The 25565-nt window shown below is 37.6% G+C and overlaps 1 protein-coding gene across 1 annotated transcript; it reads right to left on the bottom strand.

The window, feature by feature from the left end:
• Window positions 1-11646: 11646 nt before the first annotated feature.
• On the bottom strand, window positions 11647-15306 carry LOC124788267 (facilitated trehalose transporter Tret1-like). Its single transcript, XM_047255472.1, has one exon. It carries the CDS (start codon window positions 15118-15120, stop codon window positions 13675-13677), a length of 1446 nt encoding a protein of 481 aa, XP_047111428.1. The 5' UTR covers window positions 15121-15306; the 3' UTR covers window positions 11647-13674.
• Window positions 15307-25565: the final 10259 nt, after the last annotated feature.

Below are 25565 nucleotides of genomic sequence, written 5' to 3'. Positions count from 1 at the left end.
AAAGTGACATAAGAAAGAATAGATTATATAGTTTTAAGTCTCAGAATGAATGATTGTATGAGTGTGGAAAGCGAAGTATGATGATATATGTACAGTAAATAATTGTGAAAACGAACATCTTGAAGAAGCACTGAAAAATAAAGAAGAGACAGTGAAGTCAATAATACAAAGATACACGGTATATTTAATGTACACCACAGCACAGAATTTGCCACACATACATCAGAATGAAAAACAACTTGTATGAAAAATATTTCCTTAGCAACTAACTGTTACAGCTTGAGCAACCATAAGGTGAATATTAATGAAACTATGACATAAAATTCATACGAGGCATGAACACAAAATGTACTAAAACAATATTTTCTACACTGAGTTATTGACACAAGCAGTAGCAAAAGCAGTACATTTTGCATAAGCACCTTCTTCTTTAGCGGAAAATAATTATGAGTGAAATTACACATGACAAAAATACAGTAAAGTTACCAGTCACACAGTATGAACGTAAACCTGTATGTGTCATCACATCAATGAGGCAGATTTACAGCTTGAAATACGTGTACATGAATGTGAAATTTACAGTGATTAACAAGCAGTGATGAAGTCACAATTGTCAAGGGATGAAACATTCCAAATTCTTGCTCACAAATGAGCATTTGTCAGTATCGTACATATTATGGAGATTTATCAAATGCAAGGCTAGAATAAGTACACTAACGATGCACCACAAGTAGCAATCCTAGAAGTAGCTTGATTTCTGACGCAGACCCTAGCAAATCCTCTTTTTCCTTTGCAGTGAGTAGCGCTGGAACATATTTTCTACATGCAGTTGTGCAGGTAAAAATGCACAGGAGGTCAGTCCTACACGACAAGGAAGGAAAAATACAAGTATTCAGAATAAACGCGAGATTCCTTCTAATTTACATATTAGTGTGTAAGATGATGCATGTCATGAAGTCCATACATGAAATGTGAATGTGAATTGTACATTTATTTGTCAGCTTCATTATTGTCAATGTCTATGTCTATGTAAAATGTATGTACTATTGTCAATTTTATGTGGAATTTTATTCTTGTAGTAGAACCAGTTATGTATGTAAGGGAAGTGCAACGGGACAGATGAGTAAAATACTCGCGCATGTGAAGTGACACAAAAATAGTAAGGCCTGTTAAAGGTGAAAATAATGGCTGAGCTGTGATAAGGGCAAACGCTACACCCTAACAAAGCGAATACAGCGAGTGTGATGGAGAAATCAGAGGAATCCTATAACCACTAATTGATGTGTGCCGACCACTGAACTACAAGGCACAATGGAAGACGATGCCGAATCCTGTAGTGCGGCCCTTACCTTCAATTTCACCGGCAGAAAACTTTTTCCAGGTGCTAGATGATGTATTGGTGTTCTTCGGGTTGAGTTGTGGAGCTGAATCCCTCGTATCCTGTCTCCGGACTGGAGGGCATACATAACACCAACTTCATAAGCCTGGAGCGACATTACAACAGATTCACGGGCAGTGCTACTGCTCACATGGCACTTGCATCACTGCAAAGGCCACATTAAACAATGAGCTGCTGGTGGCGATAAGTGCAGCGAACAATGAGATAATGTGTGCTGAAAGGACACATTCTCAGAATTGCCAATGAATCGAAAACAAATGAGGAAAACAATTTTTAAAACATGGTGAAAGGACAGTTTAAGATATTTAAATTTTTTTCCCTGTTCACACCATACAGCTTAACAAGTGTAAGGATAAATAACAAACTATGATGATAGCACAACTTGGATGTGCAATTATGAAATATAAATGTATGTGAGTGTATTTATGTGTATGAATTCGTAATGGACAAAGAAATGAAGCTTTGTAAACATACTTGTAATAGCATAAGGCTATTAAAACTCCACTGACTTGCACCAAGTAACCAAACTATGAACCCCAATGTAAATAAGGCTGCTGTATGCTGTCTCCCTAAATGAAGAGACTTATTTCTGACAGTACACAGTAGGGGGGCATTTATGATGTACCTTTTGCATTTCCTGCTTTTATGTTTTTATTTTCTTCACAGGCAAAGAGAAAAAGTGAAGCAGTAGCCCACAGTAGAACCTGCGCCTACCTTCATGTATTTTTCATTTTCAAATGTTAAAAAACATAGTACATTTTTCCTGTTCTTCGGCAGGGGAAGGACTCACTCTCTGTTAATGAATGGAGGTAGACACACCTTATTTTAGAGTAAAGAATAAATAAAAAGGCTGTATTTTTGGTGTGCGTGGAGGGAAGAATATAGTATTATTTCACCAGTGAAAAATTGTTTGGATCATCATCCCAAGTAGTACTGCAATATACAAAAACCCAAGAAGCCCAACTGTGTACTTCAGAGTTATTACAAAGATCCGATTACAAAAGTAACAACGAACACGGTCAAGATTTTGTAGGTGGATACGGCGATTGGAAACAATATTATTAATTGGTAAGCATAAATCTACAGCAAGAGAAAGACTATTTCGTTTATGTGGTACTAATATGAATAGATTCTTTATCCATTTACAAGCGTAGCTCAGTTTATTCAGCTTGTCTGACACACTGAAAAATTAATCTCATTATTTCCATATATCTAAACTATTATTATTATTTTGTATTATTTTAAAGTGGTCAACAAGTAAATTAAGATCACTGGCAGACAGTGGCTTAAAGAATATTACAGACAGTGTGCAGCCTTGTTAGATACCAGGAACATTAGACATGGTATCCATTGAAGAGACAGAATAGTTACTCACAGTGTCAGTTTCTGTAAGGCAGAATTCTTCAGGTTGTACAATGGGGAGAACAGCAATTGGATACCTGTGAGTACTGATGGGCTTAGATAAAACTATGCCCATATGTCCCCTCATATCTTACAGATTGTCACATAGAGGTGTGCTTTATGACAGATGAATGAGCAATTCTCATTGCCCAAAATTTGTTTCAATATAATATTTGCTTCTCGCTTCAAGTATGTGTTGGGCAATCAGATAGGGAGCAGAGATAAAACAGATTTGAGTAACACCGAACACAGCCTCAATAGGGCAACACAACAGACTTCATCTTCCATATAATGGAGGGTTTCATTGTCAGTGCTTGAATGGGAAAAGTTCCACTCCAAGTAGATGCTAGATTAGTGTAGTAGAACAGCTGTCCCAGTTTCTCAACTTAATGATGGCACCCCACTGCATAACACATCCTCTCATTCTGCTACCCTTCTGGAGTTAACCTCTGATGTAAACTACCCTTCCTCCTTTTTCTGTATGGTAAAACTTCATCACTTGCTTACTTATTTTATTTTCTCCCTCTCTTCTCCTCTTTCTTTACTTTCCCTAATCTCACTGTTATTCCTCCACATAATTTTCTATCTTTTTTTTTTCTTAATTCATTTCTACCTCTCTCTCTGCGCCATCTGTCATCTCTGAACATAATCTGGCATAGTGCTTACCAAAGTCCTATTATCCATTATATTATAAGCCATCTTTTCCTTCATCTTTGCCTCTCGTCAGCCTCAGAACAGATGTGTCTTTTAGAGTCTACGGTCTGAGCTAGCTACCCCCCATTTCCCACATACTCCAAGAAATCCATATTTACTCCCAGATAAAATGTTAGTCCCCTCCCTCCTCCTTAAAGGGGAACACTGATCCCTTTGGAACACTGTATATAGTGCTGACTTGGTACCACGCAGTCTTGTGATCTTCCACCACTGCTGCTAAGTTATGGTAATGAACTGGTGTGTCTGTGCCAGTCAGTTCTGTAGTATCAGTGCAGTGGGAATGGTCAATGTGACAGAATGGCAGAAAGGAGCTCCTGCATTCCTCAACGAGAACAGCCATGTTTACAGAGCTGGACACATATGTTCCTGGTTTGTCGAGTATGCAGGCGCCTCATTGTACCTTGACTGGCCCACTAATTCACCCAGTCCTAATCCCACAGAAAATACCTGGGGCTATCTGATACAGCGAGTGAAACGCTGTGATAAAAATTCCCATAATTTGGTAAGTCTATGGAATCTAATCATCAATGAGTGTGCGTAGCTAAGCTTCAGGTACCAACAAGAAATTCATGAGAGCTACATCATGCAAACAACTTCCACATAATATAATATTTATAACACACAATACAAAAATTGTTGTGGAAAAAAATATCTTCCCCATCCTCCCAAGGATATCATATCCAAATTAAAAACTGTCTGCAACAATGACAAAAAAAAAACCTCCTCTCATTTTACAACATACTGTGGTTACACAACCAGGACAATTATACACGTCTCTGCCACCTGCTCGCATACATATTAGAATATGAGCATAGTCAACTAATAAGTCAAACACAGCAATAGTGCCTTTTACAACCTTATAAATTTTTATTCCATAAAATGATTCTAATGTTATCTAAATGGGTCGACAACTAAAATTATAAACTGAAGTTAATGTATAAAAATAATAATAACCTTATTTTATTCAAACATTGTGATCATCTGCATCTGTTCTCTATATATTTCTAAATATGAAAATAAAAACATATTTCAGTGCACCTGCCATTATAGTCATAAATATAGGAAAGTTTTTGTCAGTATTCAATGTAGCTTATGAAATATGTTGAGAAATTTCTGATGGGTGTTACCCTTAAATGAAGTGTACATGCTGTACAATGATGATGATGAGATCCCATACTCCGAGTAGAGTAGGGGACGATGCGGGAGACCCGCACCGCCGGGTAGGCAAGATCCCAGCGGAGGTGGTTTGCCATTGCCTTCCTCCCACCTTAATGAGGATGAATGATGATGATGAAGATGACATAACATCCAGTTATCTCGAGGCAGGAAAAATCCCTCACCCCACCTGGAATCGAACCTGGGACCCCGTGCTCGGGAAGCAAGAACACTACTGCAAGACCACGAGCTGCGGACACATGCTATACAATACCAACCAACAAAAATGAAGTAGCACAAGAAACTGTGGTTAAAGATGCCAGCAGTGTTCCAAAAGATATAGCATCTAAACATGCGAATCAAAGTTACAAGTCAAGAAATACAGTTTGGAATGCACAAGTTTTAATACAGAGTGACAGTCGAGGCAAGTACTGCAGAAACATACTAGAAAGAGAGAGAGAGAGAGAGAGAGAGAGAGAGAGAGAGAGAGAGAAACAACTATAATCAAAGCATGACATTATTAAGCCGAATTCTCCTCTCCACATAGTTTTTAATGGAACTGATAAATTAGTTGATGACTTGACTAAGACTGATACTGTTATATTAATGATTACATCAAATGATACTGAAGACTAGTATAACAACAGTCTTGAGAACACTGATAATGTTTTGCCAAGTGTTCTCCATTCCAGCAATTAGACAAATGTAATTTTACAGCCAATTCCTAAGAGATTCAACAAAGAATATATGAACAAAAAAAAAAAAAATTAGCATGGTTAATCATCATTCGGTGTAAACAGTGAATTGTTGGAAATTGTGCAACACAAGCAGAATATCCAAAAACTTTCAATTGGAAAGACCATCATATGATAAATTGACATGGTATGGTTTTCAGCTGAACAGAAAGGGAAAGGAGCAAGTATGCAATATGTTCTCTTCATTAATTAAAGTTAGCAGTTCCACAAAACAGATGCATTCATGTGCTGGGTACACCAGTGTTTCACCAAAATAAAGCCAGTGAAATATAAATGCACACAATCAAACAAATGATACTCAATAACTGCATTACAACAGAAGGGGGCTGCATGTTCAGTCTCTCCATCAAGCTTTATGAAATGAAAGCTTACTAAACAATCTCAATGATTTTTTTGTTTTATATTTTACTGAGTACCAGTTGAATAAAGACATGTTATGACTGACACACCTCCCTTGGTTCAAATTAGGGGGCACATTTTGTCGAGGAATACTCAGGTGTGGTGCTAGCTGCATGTGTGTCAGACAAAATACAGGATTCAGTAATACAACCAAATATGACAGCTTGTCCAGTGAGAAAGACATGGCCTTCTCAACAGTAGAACTGCCAAATCATAATACTTTGACCATCTGTGTATGTATGTCACCAGATGGTGATAAAGTTTTTTATAATCATGGAAGAGTTATAAATTTCAGCACCCTTGAGAAAAATACTTTCATGTGAAGAGATTTCAATGTAGATTTGCCCACGCCCAATGACTTTAAAGATGGAATGAATGATTTACTTAGGTCCTTTATCTTACAACCTATTGTAACTAACCCAACTTTTAAAACTATTACTTCTGCAACAACCACAGATATTCACAACACACTTGAAAGCACTTGTTTTAGTTATCACTATGCTCATTTTCTAACAATACCAGTTCCAGGAGTCATAAAACTCTCAAAATACTAAAGCTAATGACAGGAAGATCAGTGTCAAAAATAAAGAATACTTTTTCCCCTCTTGAGAAGAGCAAACTTGACTGATGTTTACAGTTAAAACAATACAGATGATAATATAATATAATTAGGTAGATAAAAAATCTATTCATAAAATGGCAGCAGTAGAAAAAACAAATGAAAGTTAAGGAAACGTGCAGCCTTTCGGAGCCAGAATTCCTCCTCTAGGCAGACAGGGTTGAAGGGAAAAGAATTCTCCCCGTTTCTCAAACCTCACAAGTCCTTTTCCTTTATCCCTCTTCCTTGCCCTTCAATACCTCTTGGTTCCTAAAGCTTTGAACATTTCCTCAGCTTCTGTGTGTGTTTTCTCTTGCCATTGCTTGGTGAGTACATTTTTCATCCATCCAATTACATTTTCAAAAAGTGATTATTCTTATTGATTTAATACAAATGATAAGTTTGACAAATTTATGGCCAACTAAACATTTTATTTTTTATTTTTTAAATAGTTTTTGACAAACAAACATTAGTAATAAATTCTGTACATAAAGGCTGTAATTCATAAGTGGATTACAGCAGGAATAAAAATATCATGCTAAATAAAAGTAAACCATGAATCCTTTCTATTGACAATTTTAAACAGTATAAATGAATACTTAGGCAAGTGATATCAAAAGGAAAGAAGGCAGAAAATGACACACAAATACAAAATTCCAGGAACAAGACTAAAGCAACCTGGAAAAACATAAAAAAAGAAACAAATGCAATGACTTTAGACCGCTACAACATAAAAAAAACAGTAAAGTGACTGACCCCACAGTAGTGGCTAGTAAATTTAACCATTACTTTTCAAGTACTGCACAACACATGAGTACCAAACACCATAAAATGCAGCAACATAATAACAGACTACAGCCACATTCAAAAATACATACAAGAACACTATTCATGTCTTTTACGACACCTGAGGAATTATCTACGATTATAAAAAGAGGACCCAATAAATATTCTGTGTTTGCTGATTATATACTGGGTATTATCATCAAAGCAAGTGCAGTATTTACACAAGAAGCCTTACAATTCATCTTTGAGCAGTGGTATATTCCCAAAATGTCTGGAAACTGCAACAGTAACAGCACTGTACAAGAAAGGAGACAAATTTAAAGCAGCAAACTATAAGCCTGTATCAGTCTTATTAGACTTTTGGGAAAACTCTTGAGAAACTGTTTCTTAGGAGAGAAACAGCCTTCCTAAACAAAGAAATGATAACAAGTGATTCAAAACATGGATTCAGAACTGGAGATCACCCAGTCAGCTGTTTTTACCTTCCTAAATAAAACACTAACTGTAGTAGATAATAAGCAACATTGGTAAAACTTTACATAAGGCCGTCAAGGAAACCTAAGATGCGCATGGGCAGCCGATTGTAAATTTTAGCTACAACATTTTTTTGGAATATTCTTGACTTTAGTGAAGCTTTTGATGTGACTGACATTCTGTTGCAGAAACTAAATAACCAACCAAGCAGGTAGATCAATTCTTACATTCATGATTAACAGATCACTCAAATAAAATACAAGAAGATACAAAAACATACAAAGTTCCTAATTTTCATAATAATGCACAAAAATATCACATATGGACTCCAAGGGTAAGTTTTTGGGTCCAGTTTCATACTTTATGTTAATGACTATCAAGGGCAAAAACGTAACTAATGGGACCACAGTAATAATAATATTTTCACCTTGAAACACTGATTCTGAATGATGGTGGAAAACTTGTGCCATTGGTGAGAGAGACAAAATTTTTAAGTATGCATATTCAGGAAAAACCTGAACCATGTAAATAAAATGTTAAATACATTCATATACAGAGTGTTTCAAAAATGACTTGACAACATTGAAAATTCATATAAATTAATTCATAGTTCCTGTAGAGGTGACTGTAGTGTCCATTTGTAGGGAAATACATCAAGTTTTGTCTCGCATAGTTCACTACTGCCAAATCGCACTGTAAAGAGTGCTAGTGGCAGTTGCATTAAAGACGGCTGCCTTCACTGGAGCCAAGCATGTTAGCTGTGTGTTTCGGTTTGAAGAATCGAAGCCGGCAACAACAGTTCAGCATAATTTCCGTACGAAGTATGCTAAAGATTCTCCTAGTAGCCCTACAATTTGTGAGTGGCATAAATGTTTTGTTGAAATAGGGTCTCAGTGACCACATTCCAGGTCAACTGATTGGCCATCAGGCACCAATTGCGTGGCTCCCCAAGTTCCCCAGACCTGATACCGCTTGATTTTTTTAAATGCAGTTTCATCAAGGATATTGTGTTTGTCCTCCTGTGTCAGCTTCTCTACCTGAACTTAGAGCAAGAATTTACACTGCCACTGAGCAAGTTACACCTGCAATGCTACAGTGAGTTTGGGCAGAAATGGACGTCCAATAGGATGTGTGCAGGATAACCAATGGAAGACACATACAACATCTTTAGTTTACGGTGAAAAAAAAAAAAACTTTATGTGTTTCCTTACAAAATAACACTAAACTCAGCTCTCCATCTCCTTTCAATAAATTTATATTTATTTTTAAAGCTGTAAAGTCCTTTTTGAAACAACCTTCTTGTAAGAATCCTCTCACAAAATGCAGGCCATGCATCAGAGACCACAATGTACCATGGCAGCATCCAGTTACTAGGGTAGTCAACCACAGCGTAAGTGCTCTTTACCATGTAGTGAACAACACTGATTGTTCTGTTAGGTCTGTAAATCTAGGATTTTATGACCATAATGCACCAATTATACAGCCAGCCTTTCTGAGAAGTAAACCTCAACTCACAACAATGACAATACAAAGCAGAAATTTTTGTCAAAGCAATGTTCTTAATTTTTGTACTGTATGTAGAGAGAAAACTGCGAGACACTACACCACTCTCAAACAGTAGATGGAAAGTTTGAAACCTTTTTAAACATTTTCTGTTGCTATTTCAATTGCCATTTCCCTTTAAAAACAAAAATATACATAACAACAGAGTATCCCCTGTTGGATTACAACAGGTATTACATCCTCAGTAAAGAGGAAGAGAGAGCTTTCCTCCCACAGCAAGACCAATCTTGGCAAAGTGAACAATTTAAGAAGTATTTCACTGCCTACAAAAGAATAATTAGAAATGTGGTGAATGCTGAAAAAAAAAAACACACACACACAATGACACCCTTCATATAATAAAAGCAAATGCATATGGCAAATAATTAATGCAAAAACAGGTAGTACTAGAAATAGTGTTAGTAACATTAAACTTAAAGTAAATGCAATGTTTATTACTGACCAAGAGGAAGTAGCTCAGGAATTTAACTGTAGAAAAACTAACAGAACACCTACAAAGTAATTGCCCCCCCCCCCCCCCAACCAGTTCTCAATACCTTAACAAACATTAGGAGCAGAGATAGAAAAGATAATTCATAATAAAATAAAGAAAAAAATCATCAGCAGGAGAAGTAATGATCCCTTGATTCCTTCTTCACTGCTGCAGCAAACTTGTTAATGAACCACTGTCTCATGTAACAAACACTTCATTCTCAGATGCAGTATTCCCAAGAAAACTTAAAATAGCAAAAATCATACCCATACATAAAAGGGATCAAAAAAAGATGATCCTAGCAACTACCGTCCAGTTGCAGTGCTGTCTATATTCAGCAAAATATTTGAATATTTGAATGGCTGACAGACTAAAATCATTTATTAGGGAAACATTACATTTTCTTCTGCTCAGCATGATTTCTGAGAAAATAAAACTACTACTGATGCAATATCTGAAATTCTTGATTCTAAGCTACATCTTGTTGACAAGAAATGCCCAGCTACAGATGTCTTTGTTGACATCAGAAAGATTTCTGACATGGTAAATCACAACACACTTTTGCCAAAGTTGTATCTTACAGGAAATGGGGAATACTAACGGCTGGCTCAGCAGCTATGTCAGACTGAGCACAGTACATTCATATAAATGAAGTCAATCATTCAGGAACACTAAATGTGGTGCATTCATCGACATATCATAAAACATGGTGTGCCACAGGGCTCTGTTGTAGGTCCCTTATTATTTCCACTTTATATAAATGACCTCCCTTCCACCCCACCCACTAGCAAGCCATTTCATTCACTGATGATACTAATATCCTTACATCAAATACAGATGAATCTCTTCAGTCAGCAGTTAAAAGAAATACAATCAAACTAGATTCATAGCTTGCATCAAATACACTGCTCCTAAATGCAAAAAAGACAATATGCCTAACCTTTTGCAACATTCAGAACAGAACTCCCCAGGTTCCAATAGTAACACTATAGAATTTGTCAATGAAACATAATTCTTAGGGATTGGCATGAATGATACATTCTCTTGGAACAGTGATATTGACATGATTACTTCCAGGCTAAGCAACGTTTGTTTTATGCTCCACTCAGTGAAGGACAAGCTAAATGCCATCACATTCACATACATGTATTATACTCTTTCCATTCAGTACTATGTGGCTTGCATCAAATACACTGCTCCTAAATGCAAAAAAGACAATATGCCTAACCTTTTACAACATTCAGAACAGAACTCCCCAGGTTCCAATTGTAACACTATAGAATTTGTCAATGAAACATAATTCTTAGGGATTGATATGAATGATACATTCTCTTGGAACAGTGATATTGACATGATTACTTCTAGGCTAAGCAAAGTTTGTTTTATGCTCCACTCAGTGAGGGACAAGCTAAATGCCAGCACATTGACATACATGTATTATACTCTTTCCATTCAGTACTATGCTATGGAATTATTTTTTGGGGTATATTGCAACTTCTCTGTTTTATTAAACAAAACATCAACAGACTGCACAGGAATCTGGACAGTCACCGGGTCGAAAGAAGTGTCCGATCCCACGCGTCGGCTTTGACCCGTGACGTAAGGGTGTTGTCGTGTGTGACGTCATGATGGCGCGGAGTTTGGTTTGAGTGTGGCTGTCTCCAGTTCTGTTTTATCTTATTTTATTTACTTTTCTGATCTGTTCGTTCTATCCCGTGAGATTTTTTTTTTAAAAAGACAAAAAACACTAATCAGCTACTGAAGCATCTTTATCTTCTATGGGTTGCAGGGGTTACGACCCCTGGGGAGGTGGGTGGGTATTCATGCATGGCTGTCTTCACTTACACGTTGTAGCTACGCAAGGCGTCTAAATTTGTTTATATTTAGTTTGCCTCCCACCCAAAACACCCCATTTCCCGCGCTTGTCCCGTTAAAGTGTCATTAGGCTTCTTGTGGAAAGTGTGTGTGTTTGTTTTTGTTTCCGCCATATTTGTGACGTCATGGGTCAAAGCAGACGGGTGGGATCGGACGCTTCCGTATTTCCCAGTCACCACCATGACACAAGGTCAAAAAAATTGTTAAGGCTAGTTCCACATTCTGCTAAACTGTACAGCAATAGTGTTAAACGTATGGGAATCAAACTCTACAACCATCTCCCACAAGTACAAAGCATTCAACAAAAAACACCCTTAAGAGCACTCCTAACAAAGCATTACTTTTACAGCATACAAGACTTTCTTGAATGTGATCTACCATAAATTAAATTATATATATTATTATGTTTCAAAATTCAAGATGTTTCATTACAAATAACCTATTGTCCATTAACGAACTTATGCTGTTTGACGGCCAGCATTATTATTTGAACTTATTCTTACTCTGGTATTATTCTGGATACAAACATAATAGATCTTCAGTGAGATATACACTATAAGAAGCAGAGCTATGTCTGTATATATTCTCATTTCATTTGTTTGACTTGTGCCACATCATGTTGTACACTTCTGTACATTGAATGACTGAGTGGATCAATAAATATAGAAATACACTGATGTTTGAATTACCTTTTGGAGGAACTCTACAATTAAAAGAAAAACACTGAGACTAGAGAAAAAGATTGTCAGAATAATAAAACATGTTAAATGTAGAAACTCCTACAGAAGAATATTTAAAAGTCTCAGTACACTGTCCATTCCGTGTTTCCATAACCTTCACAAAAGGAAGCACATTAAAAGAAGATCTTCAAGCATTACTGTGATTTTCACTCTTATGTTCCTAGGCATAAGCATAACCCACATGTCATTACAATACATTTATATAGGAGGACTGTATCACACTACCACTATGCCACAAGCTATCCTATTTACAGCAGTTTAAAATTAAACACAAAGGGTACTGCTTCTATTCTGTTTCTGAGTATTTGGAACACCACAAGAATTAATATACTTCATCAACCATCATGCAGCATGTAGGCCTACTTAACTAGTTTTCAAAATGGCATGTATAAATGATATTTAGTATATCAGACCTCACTGTTCAATGTTATTTGTGCAAACTACATACTAAATTATGATTTACAGGCTCAATAAAGAAATTCAAATCCACTTTTCTATGCCCCACAGATAATCTTCAGTAGATATAAAAAAACCAATGCTTGGAAATCTTTACATTAACACTTCTTTATTTAGTAGCATTCATAATGCTCTTAGGTAAGCGTTAATTATCTTATATCCACATGTAACCAGGATTTTACAACAACACAATTATACACTCTGTAGTTCTCAATATTATTCCCCTACAACTATCACAGTAACATGCAGACAGAAGTCGTCTTTAAGTATATTTAACACACACATCTAAAGGGAAAAATATTGAGTTATCAATGAACATCTCAATCACAAATTATAAGTTACATAAGTTATACATGTTTATAGTATAACAATATACCGTTCTGAATTTTCACACATTTCAGTGTCACTTTGTAAAAAATAAATGTAATTACAACACCAGTTTACCCCTGGATGTTTCTACCCACATAAACACGGAGTTGAAAAGTATGCAGTCCATTACTACCATACATAGGAAAAGATACCACTAGGCAGGCATCTGAACTTACAAATGTAAAACTAAAGAGTTCAGTATATTTTAGCAGAATAGTGGGAACCCATAGTTCATTGTTCTTTGGTAAATTTTAAACATTATAAATGGAGTATAAAATAACAGTAAGCCATAAAACTCAAGTTACTCTTTCACAACAGATGATGATATAAAAAGACAGGGGCATATATCTTGATTAAGAACCTAACTGTTTGATACACATAGCTGCAATAATCATCATCTGTTATGAGTGATATATCTTGCTCTCATTTCTACAAATAGATTCTGTGTACAATATATGTACTTAAAAAGAGATTTATATGGACCAATAAATAAATAAATAAAATTCCAATAAATTAAGTTAACTTTCACTGCCCGATAACTCCATTTGAATTTCCTCAAGTGATTTTCCGTTAGTTTCTGGAACAACAAAAAAAACAAAGACTGTGCCAATTGCAGTTATTAATGAGAAGAGCCAAAATGTTGAAGCTGTGCCTGCAAACACTAACAGATTTGCAAAAAATTTTGTAATAACAAACACTAACATCCAGTTGACTAAACAAGTAATGGAACTTGCAAGTCCCTTTATATGAGGTGGGAAAAGGACACCCATCATCATCCAAGGAACAGGTCCGAAGCCAATAGAAAAAACTATAATGTAAAGGCAAAGGCTGGCCAATGGCAACCAATCAAAATTTCTAACATAGTCTACACCATACCTGGCCTGGAGATGGAAAAATACTCCAAGCGTGTACGTACAAGTTGCCATCACAAATCCAGAAGTAAGCAGTAAAACACGACAGCCTAATCGGTTAATGACTAATGACGAACAAAGTGTTGCCCCCACTTGCATAGTGCCAACTACAATAGTGCATATACTGGGTTCAATTGTGCTTCCAGCTGCATGGAATATGTCTGTTGTGTAAAATATAATGGCGTTGATGCCACTCAGCTGCTGAAATGTCATAAGTCCAAGTGCAATAAACAGTGACATCTTCGTGGCACTTCGAGAGTCTGGTGGTCTTGGCCTTGAGCTGTTTTCTTCCGCTTGCTTCATTTGCGCTATATCTTGTTCCAAATCACATGCAGTTCCACGCAACCACCGAAGTGATTTCCTTGCTGCATCTTCCTTGCCTTTGCCTAAATAGTATGCAGGTGTCTCCGGCATAAAAACAAAGGCTGCGCCAAAAACGATTGGGACAAGCCCACATATGGCACTCATCCAAAACAAATTACATTCCCGACCTACAATGTACACAAACAACACACCAACAACCACCATTAACTGGAAGAAACTACCGAGAGTTGCCCGTATTTCATTATCAGCTATCTCACCAATATAAATAGGTACTGTTACTGTAAAAGCTCCACCAGCCATTCCAACTATGAAACGACCAGCGCATAATGCTTCCCAAGTTTTGGCCCACAAGATAACAGCCCATCCTCCTAAGAATGGTGTAACCAAAATTAGCATGGTCAATTTGCGGCCGAGCTTATCAGTTAAATATCCAACAGGTAACACAACTGCTGCAGCACCAAGTGCTACAAATGAACCAATCCATGATATTTCTGAGATGTTGAAATTGAATTTAGATTGTAATTCCCCGCTGGCTGGTGCAGTCCATGCCATAACTGTACCCATTGCAAATGCGCCAATTGTAGCTACAAACGCAGCAACAAACTGAGGAAGTCTGTTTATTCTGGACGGATTTAATAAATGCGTTCTGCTGTGCGATGTCAGATTTATATTATCGTCCGCTCCACCACTGACAGACTCTTCTCCCCGTTCAATTTCGGTGTTATTCATTTTTAACTTTAAACGTGCCAATTACAAAATTTCGGTGGATTTATGAAACTGTTTTTACCAAGTGCTGTCCATTTCAATAAATTGTGATAGCATAAAACAAGTTTTACACCAAGACAAAGACTTCAAGCATCACAACACACAATGTTTTGACAGCTGCCACAATACACCTACACACACCCACGCAAAGAAGATCATAAGCACAGTAGCAATGCAAAGAAATACCACTTTACGTGGGCGTAGGAATGAAATCAGGGTATTTTGGCAGTACTTCCAATAATGAATGCTTCTTTCCCCGTCCTAGAGTCGATTGTAGAATCACCGGTTAGCAACCGGTTAAGTACTATTTTCGAAATAGCGCGAGAAACGCTCTGTATGAAATCGGAGTAACGCCTAAGCGGAGAATAAACTCGGCATAAATTAAGGTGGATTCACACGTGCCGGAACGTCTCACCGTCATGTAAAAAGTTTCTCCACTTGTAGTTCAAAGGGTGGCATTCACACACGCCGTCAACGGAACGTCATCGACAAGTCACGTCGAAGTTTCTCGGGAAGAATGTTTCGACGGGTCATTGACGGAGCCATGTGATATTTCCATGTTGCTACCGGCAAATAGCACCTCCATATTTGTTTGGTGTTGTTCAGCAGAACGGCCGATACAGACATACCTTATGCAAACCATCAGCTCCTGCCGTGATGATATTAGACGCCTAAATCTTGAATTTCTCTTCGTAATTTTTATTTGTATCTCGTTTAACAGGTAAAAAAATCGTTGTTTAGTCATTCTGAAATATTTATAGAACGATGATGACCCCTCTTGCAGCCCCGTGTAAAGAGTGTGGATCATTTCTTCGCAGTCTCGATTTTTAACTTTTTTGTTTTTCTAAAGCAGACTCTTTTTGCTTGCTGTTCCGGTTCCTCATCGACAAGTGGAACAGTAATCATTGCAAGATGATTGAAACTAAATTTCAGCATTTTAGGACGAGCTACAGTGAACTACGAAATAGCGCATCTAGTGGGTATTTTATGAACCAGCTGTAAAGTCACGACGTTCTTTCGAAGTTACGTGCCGTGTAGCGTGAATGCTCAGGAATTCCTCTGACGTTCGACGCTGAACAACGTGACGGTGACGTTCCGACAAGTGTGAATCCACCTTTCACCGTCGATTTCTGATCAGTTAGGGAACTTAACCGGTGATTAGTTTTCAAGATGGCAGGAATAGAAATAAATACAGATAGCGATAGCGATATTTTGGCAGAAGTGGTCATGATAATGAGGCAGGAGAAGCAAATGAGACGATGCCGATTCCGAAGTTATATCCAGATTTCGCTTATCAAAGAAAGCCGTGTTTCTCCTTTTCAATCTTGTATGTGAGAAATTGGAGCATATGATGGACAGGTGGGACTATTTCTCTGTTTTCTTAACTAACGCGTCTGATTTGCGGTAATATGCTTTTGATTTCAGTACTTCGTGAATTACTTCGTGTTATTTGTGTAAATCAGGCACATTAATATCACGATTCGTACAAAAATAGTCTTGTTTATCTGACGCGTGCGCGTGCTATAGTTTCTGCAGTAGCGAAAAGGAATGTTTCGTTTTGTGTAACAGACAGTGTCAAATCTGTTAAAAGAAAAGAAAAAATTCCTTGACGTCTATATTTATGTGCTGCTCCATGACTCTGCTGTCAATATCTTTTATTCTTGGCTTGTGTGTAACTTCTGTGTATTTTCTTACAGTAAATGTGTTTCTTTCGTATCCAGGGTGTAATTACAAAGCTAATAAAATGTTTTCTTGCCTTTAAATAATATTTTTCGTCATGTTATGGGTCCAGTACCCGTGTAAAGGCAAACAACACAGTTTAATTAAAACAATATTTGAAATGAGCGTATGTCTGTAAAGAAACATGACTGCTAGCGGCGATTATAAGGTCAGCATTGATAAGCTTGAAGGACCTGACGACTGGGCAAAATGGAAATGGCATATTCCTATGGTGCTACGTTCACATGGACTAGAAGATATTATTAACGGTACACGTGAACGTGTAGAGTTGCCGCAAGATGCGACAAGTGAACAAAAAGAAGCGTATGCGGAATGGCTCAAGGACGACGCAAAGGCAGCAAGTCTTAAAGCAAGTGCGCTAAGTAAACCTGTTGCAGAACTCGTCTTAACGTGCAAGAATGCTAAAGAAATCTGGGAAAAATTACGCGCCCGATTTGAACGTAGCAGTACTCAGCGTTTGAATATGTTGATTGAAACATTTTTCCGTGTTAAACGTGATGAATCGGAAGATATTAGTGCACATGTGGCCAAACTGCAAAAGTTATTTGTGGACCTGAACGATGAATTATCAAAACATGAAGAAAATACGCTATCTGAAAGAATCTTAAATGGTCGAATTTTGTCTACACTGGGAAAAGACTACGACAATTTTAAGGATCTCTGGGATACGATACCGACAGAAAAGCAAAGCTTGAATTTATTGATTGAAAAACTCTGTACTATTGAACTGCGTGAACAAGACGTTAATGGAAGTGCAGCTTTTGTCGTTTCTAAAACAAGAAAACGGCAAACAAGTAATCAGCAAGTAAAGATGACGAAGTCACAATTAAAACAGAAGTTCCCGTGTAATAAATGCTAACAATTAGGTCACTGGGCAGCAGAGTGTCCACAGAACACTCGTGACAGCAATAAAAGAAAAGAGAAGAAGCTAGACAGTGAACACGCTGCATTTACTTCATACGCTATGGGTGTGTGTACCAGTAATCACAGTGACCCAAATAAATGGTATTGCGACAGTGGCGCTACAAATCATGTCACTCTCAACAAACAGTATTTTGTTTCGTATAGTGAATTTGATGTTCCTCAAGTAATTTCATTGGGAAAACAAGATGTGAAAAGGTGTGCGTACGGTCAAGGAACAGTTTACATCCAAATCCGACGAAACAATAAATGGTGCAATGCTAGAATGGACAATGTTTTATACGTCCCTGATGCAAGTGCTAATCTGTTCTCTGTGAGAGCCATTGCCTGCAGAGGCTACAGTACTAATTTTAGTTATAATAATGTCTGTGTTCGAAAACAAGTCAGTGGCAATATTGTTATGACAGGTTATGTGAACGCATGTTGTTAGAAATGCAAAAATGAATCGTATGAGCTTGATGACTTCATCCGAAACATTGCAAGTGTACCATGAAAGGTTTGGTCATCAGAATAAACAACATGTGAAGAATATTTTAAAAGGAATGAACATTAATGTGGAAGATGCCAAGAGTGAATTTTGTGACGGCTGTGCGGTTGGAAAGATGCATAGGCTGCCATTCAAAACACGAACAATACGCGCTACCAGTACTGGTGAATTAATCCAACGGATGTAAATGGACCAATGAGCACGAAATCTTTTGGAGGCAAGCATTATTATGTATGTTTCAAAGACGATTTTAGTAAATTTCGTCGAATTTTCTTTTTAAGACACAAAAGTGAAGTGTGTACTGTGCTTAAGCAGTTTTTAAATGAAGCACGAACTAATGGACATGTTGTCAAACAATTTAGATGTGATGGTGGCAAAGAATTTAACAATAAGAATGTCAGTGAACTGCTTGCAGACAGGGGAATAGAGCTACTGATTCCTCCTCCTTACACTCCTGAACAAAATGGTGTGGCTGAACGGGAAAATAGGACCATTGTTGAAGCTGCCCGGTCAATGCTAAATCCGAGTAAATTACCTAAAGGGTTGTGGGCAGAGGCATGTAACACAGCAGTCTACCTAATAAATCGTACTGGAAAATCTTCAGTTGAAAATAAAACCCCTTATGAACTATGGTTTAATCGACCAGTAGGACGACTTGATCATCTCAGAATTTTTGGTACAGGCTGCTATGTTCACATTAACAAACAATTCCGTTCCAAGTTTGATGATAAGGCAGTGTTTGGACGCCTTGTTGGATATGTTAATGACAAAGATGGGTTCAGAGTTTGGATTCCATCTAAAAGAAAAGTGGTGTTGAGTCACGATGTAAAATTTAAGCCAGAAATTGTTTGTGATTTACATAGTGATCATGTTGAATTTGAAGTCCCTCGGGAAGAATTTAATGATCCGAATTCATCTAAAGATGACCAATGTAAATCTCCTAGGCTGTACACTTCTGGAGGAAGCCAAACTCAAGAAAAAATTGGCACTCTCGATTCTAGAGAAAGTCAAGAGTCGAGTGAATCTGAAGAAAATAAAGAATTAACAGAATTTCTAAAAGCAGAAGCTGCTGAATCTTCTAATGAAGAGAAACAGAAGAATAAAAGACAACGAAGAAAACCAACCTGGATGGAAAGTGGTGAATTTTGTATGGCAACAAAAGTTGATGCACTTGGATACAAAGATCCAAACTGTTTTTCAGAAATATTGCAGTCAAACGAGAAGGAAGAATGGATGCAAGCTATTAGTGAAGAACTTCAATCACTTAAGGAAAACAATACCTGGGTGTTGGTTGACCATCCGAAGAATGCCAAAGTATTGCAAAACCGCTGGGTTCTACGGCGAAAGGTCGCAGTCAATGGAGGTACTCGCTTTAAAGCCAGATTGGTTGCAAAAGGCTGTATTCAGAAAGCAGGAATTGATTATGACGACGCCTTTAGCCCTGCAGCACGTTATGACACCATACGAACTCTGTTGGCTGTAGCTGCTTCAAAGAAAATGCTGTTAGAACAATTCGATGTAAAGACAGCTTTTTTTAATGGAATACTTGAAGATGAAGTATATATGGAACAACCAGAAGGTTTCGAAGATGGTACAGGCCAAGTATGTTTCTTAAAAAAAGGTCTTTATGGGTTGAAGCAAGCGCCACGTTGCTGGAACAAACGTTTTGTTGAGTTCATGAAGAAAGCTGGTTTTTCAAACAGTGATGCAGACCCATGCCTATTTTATCGTAGACAAAATGGAAATAGCCTTTATGTGGCAATCTACGTTGATGATGGCCTGATTGTCGGCAGTAACAAGAAAGAAATTGCTGTTTTTATGGATGTTTTACAACATGAATTCGAAATAACAGCTGGCAGTCTTGACAATTTTCTTGGCATAAAAATAAAGCAATATGAAGATGGAGCAATAATGATAAGTCAAGAGAAATACACAGAAGAAATTCTGCAAAGATTTCGAATGGCAGAATGCAATACAATCTCAACTCCTATTGGACGTGAGGACAATAATCAAAACGAAGAAGTTTCGTCATATGTACCCTACCGAGAAGCAATTGGTTGTCTCATGTACCTTTCAACAGTAACTCGTCCAGACATCACTTTTGCAGTCAATAAAGCTGCACGAGCTATGGAGAAACCAACCACTGAAGACTGGAATAGAGTAAAGCGCATTTTCCGGTATTTGAAAGGGACCTTAAATTTTGGAATTGTATATAATAAAAAAGAAGAGTTAAAGATTTACGCTGATGCAGATTTCGCAGGTGATAACCGGACAAGGCGCTCAACAACTGGAATTCTTGCAAAGTACTCAGGTGGTGCAGTGTCATGGACAAGTCAGTTGCAGAAAGTAGTGGCCACATCCACAACCGAGGCGGAAATAATTGCAGCTAGTGAAGGAGCAAAAGAGTTAGTTTGGTTACGTCGTCTACTATCAGAATTAGTGGAAATGTCGGGGCAGCCTCCAGTTCTTTACATTGACAATGCTAGTGCATTGAAGTTGGCAAAAAATCCAGAATATCATCGACGTTCTAAACATATAGAGGTCCGACATTTCTATGTTCGTGAAAGATATCTGAACGGTGAGATTTTCTTGGAACACATTGATGGACACAACCAGTTGGCAGATATTTTGACAAAACCTCTTGAACGAGTTCGATTTAATTTTCTATGTTCAGAAATTGGCATGCAAGAGACAAAGCAATAATTTCATGATTTTTTCTTTTGGAGGAAGTGTTAAAAGAAAAAAATTCCTTGACGTCTATATTTATGTGCTGCTCCATGACTCTGCTGTCAATATCTTTTATTCTTGGCTTGTGTGTAACTTCTGTGTATTTTCTTACAGTAAATGTGTTTCTTTCGTATCCAGGGTGTAATTACAAAGCTAATAAAATGTTTTCTTGCCTTTAAATAATATTTTTCATCAAAATCGAAAAACTGCACCAGTTATATGTACTGTTTGTTTTAACAGCAGTCCTGTTTTAGGCAAAACATCGATTTTTCGCATTGCAAAACGTTTTAATAAAACTGCAGTGTCCCAATTTCATCTAGCCACATGACGTCAATTGCAGAAAACATTGTTACACTCTTGTTTTCTGTCGAGAATACCGCTTTTTGTAAACACCACAGCGCTGTCTGAACAGCTTTCCGCCTTTTAGTGAAAATATTGGGATCATAGGCCTATCAGTGCTTCGGAGCAACAACATTGTCTTTCACATACTATTATTCAATAAAGCCTGTGAACTATTTGTGCTTACTCATGCTAAGTTTAAAGAACGTAGCTGCTGTGTTTGTAGCCCACCCATATTTATCATAAAATAATAGCTGTACATGTATGTTATAAGAACAAAACAGGAATATATTTATTGAATCTGCATAGTTGTCACATGTAAGGAGTGCATGAATGCTGTGTTTTCAACTTTCCTCAAATATCATACTATTTTCAGTGTCCTCCTCTATGTCAAATGGTAGCTATTTGAATGTAATTTAAACTTAAATGTATTGTGCTTGTGTGATGTAGCATTTTTCTGAAACTCAGGCTTACTATGATTATTTAATGTAACAAAAAGTTTGATAGTACACTAATATCCTCAGTTCACTCAGGCACATCTGCAGCAGAAAATACTTTTCATTCTATTTCCCATTGGGATAACAACCTTCAACATTTTAGTGAATGCTTCAGAGAAACAATTTCCCACCACTTAGCATTATTTCCACAAACAATAAATTATTTATGCTCATGCTAAGTATAACACAGCAAAATTAATGGGAAAGTCAGCTTTTTAAGAGCTGTAGCAGATAGCTGTTTTATTTCTCAGTTATTAGTATTATCCACATAACCACAATCAGGTACTTGTCGTTCAGCTAACATGAATCTTTAGTTCTTGCATCTACATAATTGCAACAGTGGAAGGAATGGCTGGCAAGCTATGTTTTTAAATTCTGTTGTGCATCATTCTTTTCTTTCTTTCAGAAATGACTCTTCCACCAATGAAGCAGCTGTTACAGGGATTCAGTTATTTTGCCTCTGGTGATTTCCTTATGTCCTTGGTATTGGCAAGGGGGCAGCCAGCAGGATTATTAATAGGGTACATACAACACTGGGCAACATGTACGAGAGGCCGTTTTTTAATTCATTTGTTTGAAGTAATTAAATAAAGTAAATTAATGTATATGGATTAATACATTTTTATTCTGAAATAATTTGTTTTAATTTTTATTTTCTGATCCTAATTTTGAGCTTTACACTCTCTTTTTAATCAATACAGTGCTGGATTGTCCAAATATATAGAAAGAGTGAATGGTCCAAGAACAAGTGCAAAACAGAGCAATGGCTGAAAGAAACAGCACTGTGGTTGAGTGGTTACAGTGTTGGTCTGCCACATGGGGGAGCCATATTCAAACCTCGCTTGTGCGACGTTTTTTTCCCCACTGTTCACTTTGTTCAAATTTGTGCCTGTGTCATGGTGTAACATCCTTTTGCAACAGCAAGGTATAAGGTAGGGACCTATAACGACAGCTGGCTCTGCACAACTAATCTATTAGCAGCTGGAAGGAAGTGGCTTTCAAATGGGAACCACAAATGTATGATGACAAAGTGACAAGTCAACTGTATCCTCCCAGAAAACACGTCTGATGTGTCATACACGGCATTAGTGACAGAACATGTGTCATATGATGGGAATGTCTCATTGATGCACCTAATTTATATGACTGGTGAGTGAGTGAGTGTGTGTGTGTGTGTGTGTGTGTGTGTGTGTGTGTGAGAGAGAGAGAGAGAGAGAGAGAGAGAGAGAGAGAGAGAGAGAGAGAGAGAGACCTGCTTCCTTGTCCAATATATGTGTTCATATGAATTTGGGTGTGATCACTTCGAAAGAAAATATGAAAACATAATCGTTTGTCACGTAATCTGCAACAAATGAATGCAACAGTTTCACAATCACCCATTTTTTCTGTGATCTGTCCAAAAAAAGACTTTCCCTTGTAAGCTGAGATGACTGTAGAAAAGAAGGAAGAACAATGAAGGTGCTACACCTCCAGTTACTTCCCTTTCCATCCCAAGTCACACTTGGCTGCTAGAGATGATTGCACAAGCCAAAATTATATATGAAATAGTTACTGTTTGCAAAACACTTAGGGTGAGATACAATAACTCCCCCATGAACCATGGACCTTTCCGTCAGTGGTGAGGCTTGCGTGCCACTGCAATACAGATAGCTGTACTGTAGGTGAAACCACAATGGAGCGATATCTGTTCAGAGGTCAGTCAAATGTGTGGTCCCAGAAGAGGTGCAGGAACCTTTCCAGTAGTTACAGGGGCAACAGTCTGGATGACTGACTGATCTGACCTTGTAACATTAAACGAAACGTCCTTGCTATGTTGGTACTGTGAATAGCTGAAAGCAAGGGGGAAACTACAGCCATGATTTTTCCCGAGGGCATGCTGGTTTACTGTATGTTTAAATGATGATGGCGTCCTCTTGGGTAAAATATTCTGGAGGTAAAATAGTTCCCCAATAGGATCTCTGGTTGGGGACTACTAAGGAGGGCATTGTTACCAGGAGAAACAAAACTGGCTTTCTGCGGATCGGATTGTGGAGTGTCAGATTTCTTAATCTGACAGGTAGATTAGAAAATTTGAAAAGAGAAATGGATAGATTAAAGTTAGATATAATGGGAATTAGTGAAGTTCGGTCGCAGGAGGAACAAGACTTCTGGTCAGGTGATACAGGGTTATAAATACAAAATCAAATAACGGTAATGCAGGTGTGGGTCTAATAACGAATAAAGAATTGGAACACGTATAAGCTACTATGAACTGCATAGGAAACACGTAATTGTAGCAAATATACCTTAAGAACATTCCTGCGACAGTAGTACAAGTTTATATGCCAGCTAGCTTCACAGATGATGAAGAGATCGAAGAAATGCGATTGTAGGAAAAGGAAGAGAAGCAAAAGTAGTAGGTGAATATGGACTGGGGGTAAGGAATGACAGGGGAAGCCGCCTGACAAAATTTTGCGCAGAGCATAACTTAATCATAGCTAACACTTGATTTAAGAATCATGGAAGAAGGTTGTATACATGTATACACTGGAAAGTTCCATATAGATTATGTAATGGTAAGACAGAGATTTAGGAGCCAGGTTTTAAATTGTAAGACATTTCCAGGGGCAGATGTGGACTCAGACCACAATTTGTTGGTTATGAACTATAGATTGAAACTGAAGAAACTGCAAAAAGGTAGGAATTTAAGGAGATGGGAGCAGGATAAACTGAAGGAACCAGAGGTTATAGAGAGTTTCAGAGAGAGTATTAGGGAACGATTGACAAGAATGGGGGAAAGAAATACAGTAGAAGAAGAATGGGTAGCTTTGAGAGATGAAATAGTTAAGGCAGCAGAGGATCAATTAGGTAAAAAGAAGAGGGCTAGCAGAAATCCTTGGGTAACAGAAGAGGTATTGAATTTAATTATGGAAGGGAGAAAATATAAAAATGCAGTAAATGAAGCAGGTAAAAATGGAAAACAAATGTCTCAAAAATGAGATCGACAGGAAGTGCAAAACAGCTAAGCAGGGATGGCTAGAGGGCAAATGTAAGGATGTAGAGGCTTATCTCACTAGGGGTAAGATAGATACTGTCCACAGGAAAATTAGAGAGACCTTCGAAGAAAAGAATACCACCTGTACGAATAGCAAGAACTCAGATGGAAAACCCGTCTTAAGCAAAGACGGGGAAACAGAAAGGTGGAAGCAGTATATAAAGTGTCTATACAAGGGTGATGTACTTGAGAGCAAATTTATGGAAATGAGAGAGGACGTAGATGAAGATGAAATACGAAATTCATACTGCGTGAAGAATTTGACTGAGCACTGAAAGACCTAAGTCGAAACAAGGCCCTAGAAGTAGACAACATTCCATTACAACTACTGATAGCCTTGGAAGAGCAAGTCATGACAAAACTCTTCCATCTGGTGAGCATGACGTATGACAGAGGTGAAATACCTTCAGACTTCAAGAAGAATATAATAATTCTAATCCCAAAGAAAGGAGGTGTCGACAAGTGTGAAAATTACCAAACTATCAGTTTAATAAGACATAGCTGCAAAATACTAACACGAATTCTTTACAGATGAATAAAAAAACTGATAGAAGCTGACCTCAGGGAAAATCAGTGTGGATTCCGTAGAAATGTTGCAACACGTGAGGCAGTACTGATCCTACAACTTATCTTAGAAGGTAAGCTAAGGAAAGGCAAACCTACA

Source organism: Schistocerca piceifrons, chromosome 3 (assembly GCF_021461385.2).
Source record: "Schistocerca piceifrons isolate TAMUIC-IGC-003096 chromosome 3, iqSchPice1.1, whole genome shotgun sequence".
In the NCBI taxonomy this organism is placed as follows: domain Eukaryota; kingdom Metazoa; phylum Arthropoda; class Insecta; order Orthoptera; family Acrididae; genus Schistocerca; species Schistocerca piceifrons.
This window is presented reverse-complemented; position numbering and strand designations above follow the sequence as displayed.

Excerpts from the sequence above, each read along its gene's own strand:
- LOC124788267 (XM_047255472.1), bottom strand. The coding sequence starts at position 15,120 with ATGAATAACACCGAAATTGAACGGGGAGAAGAGTCTGTCAGTGGTGGA.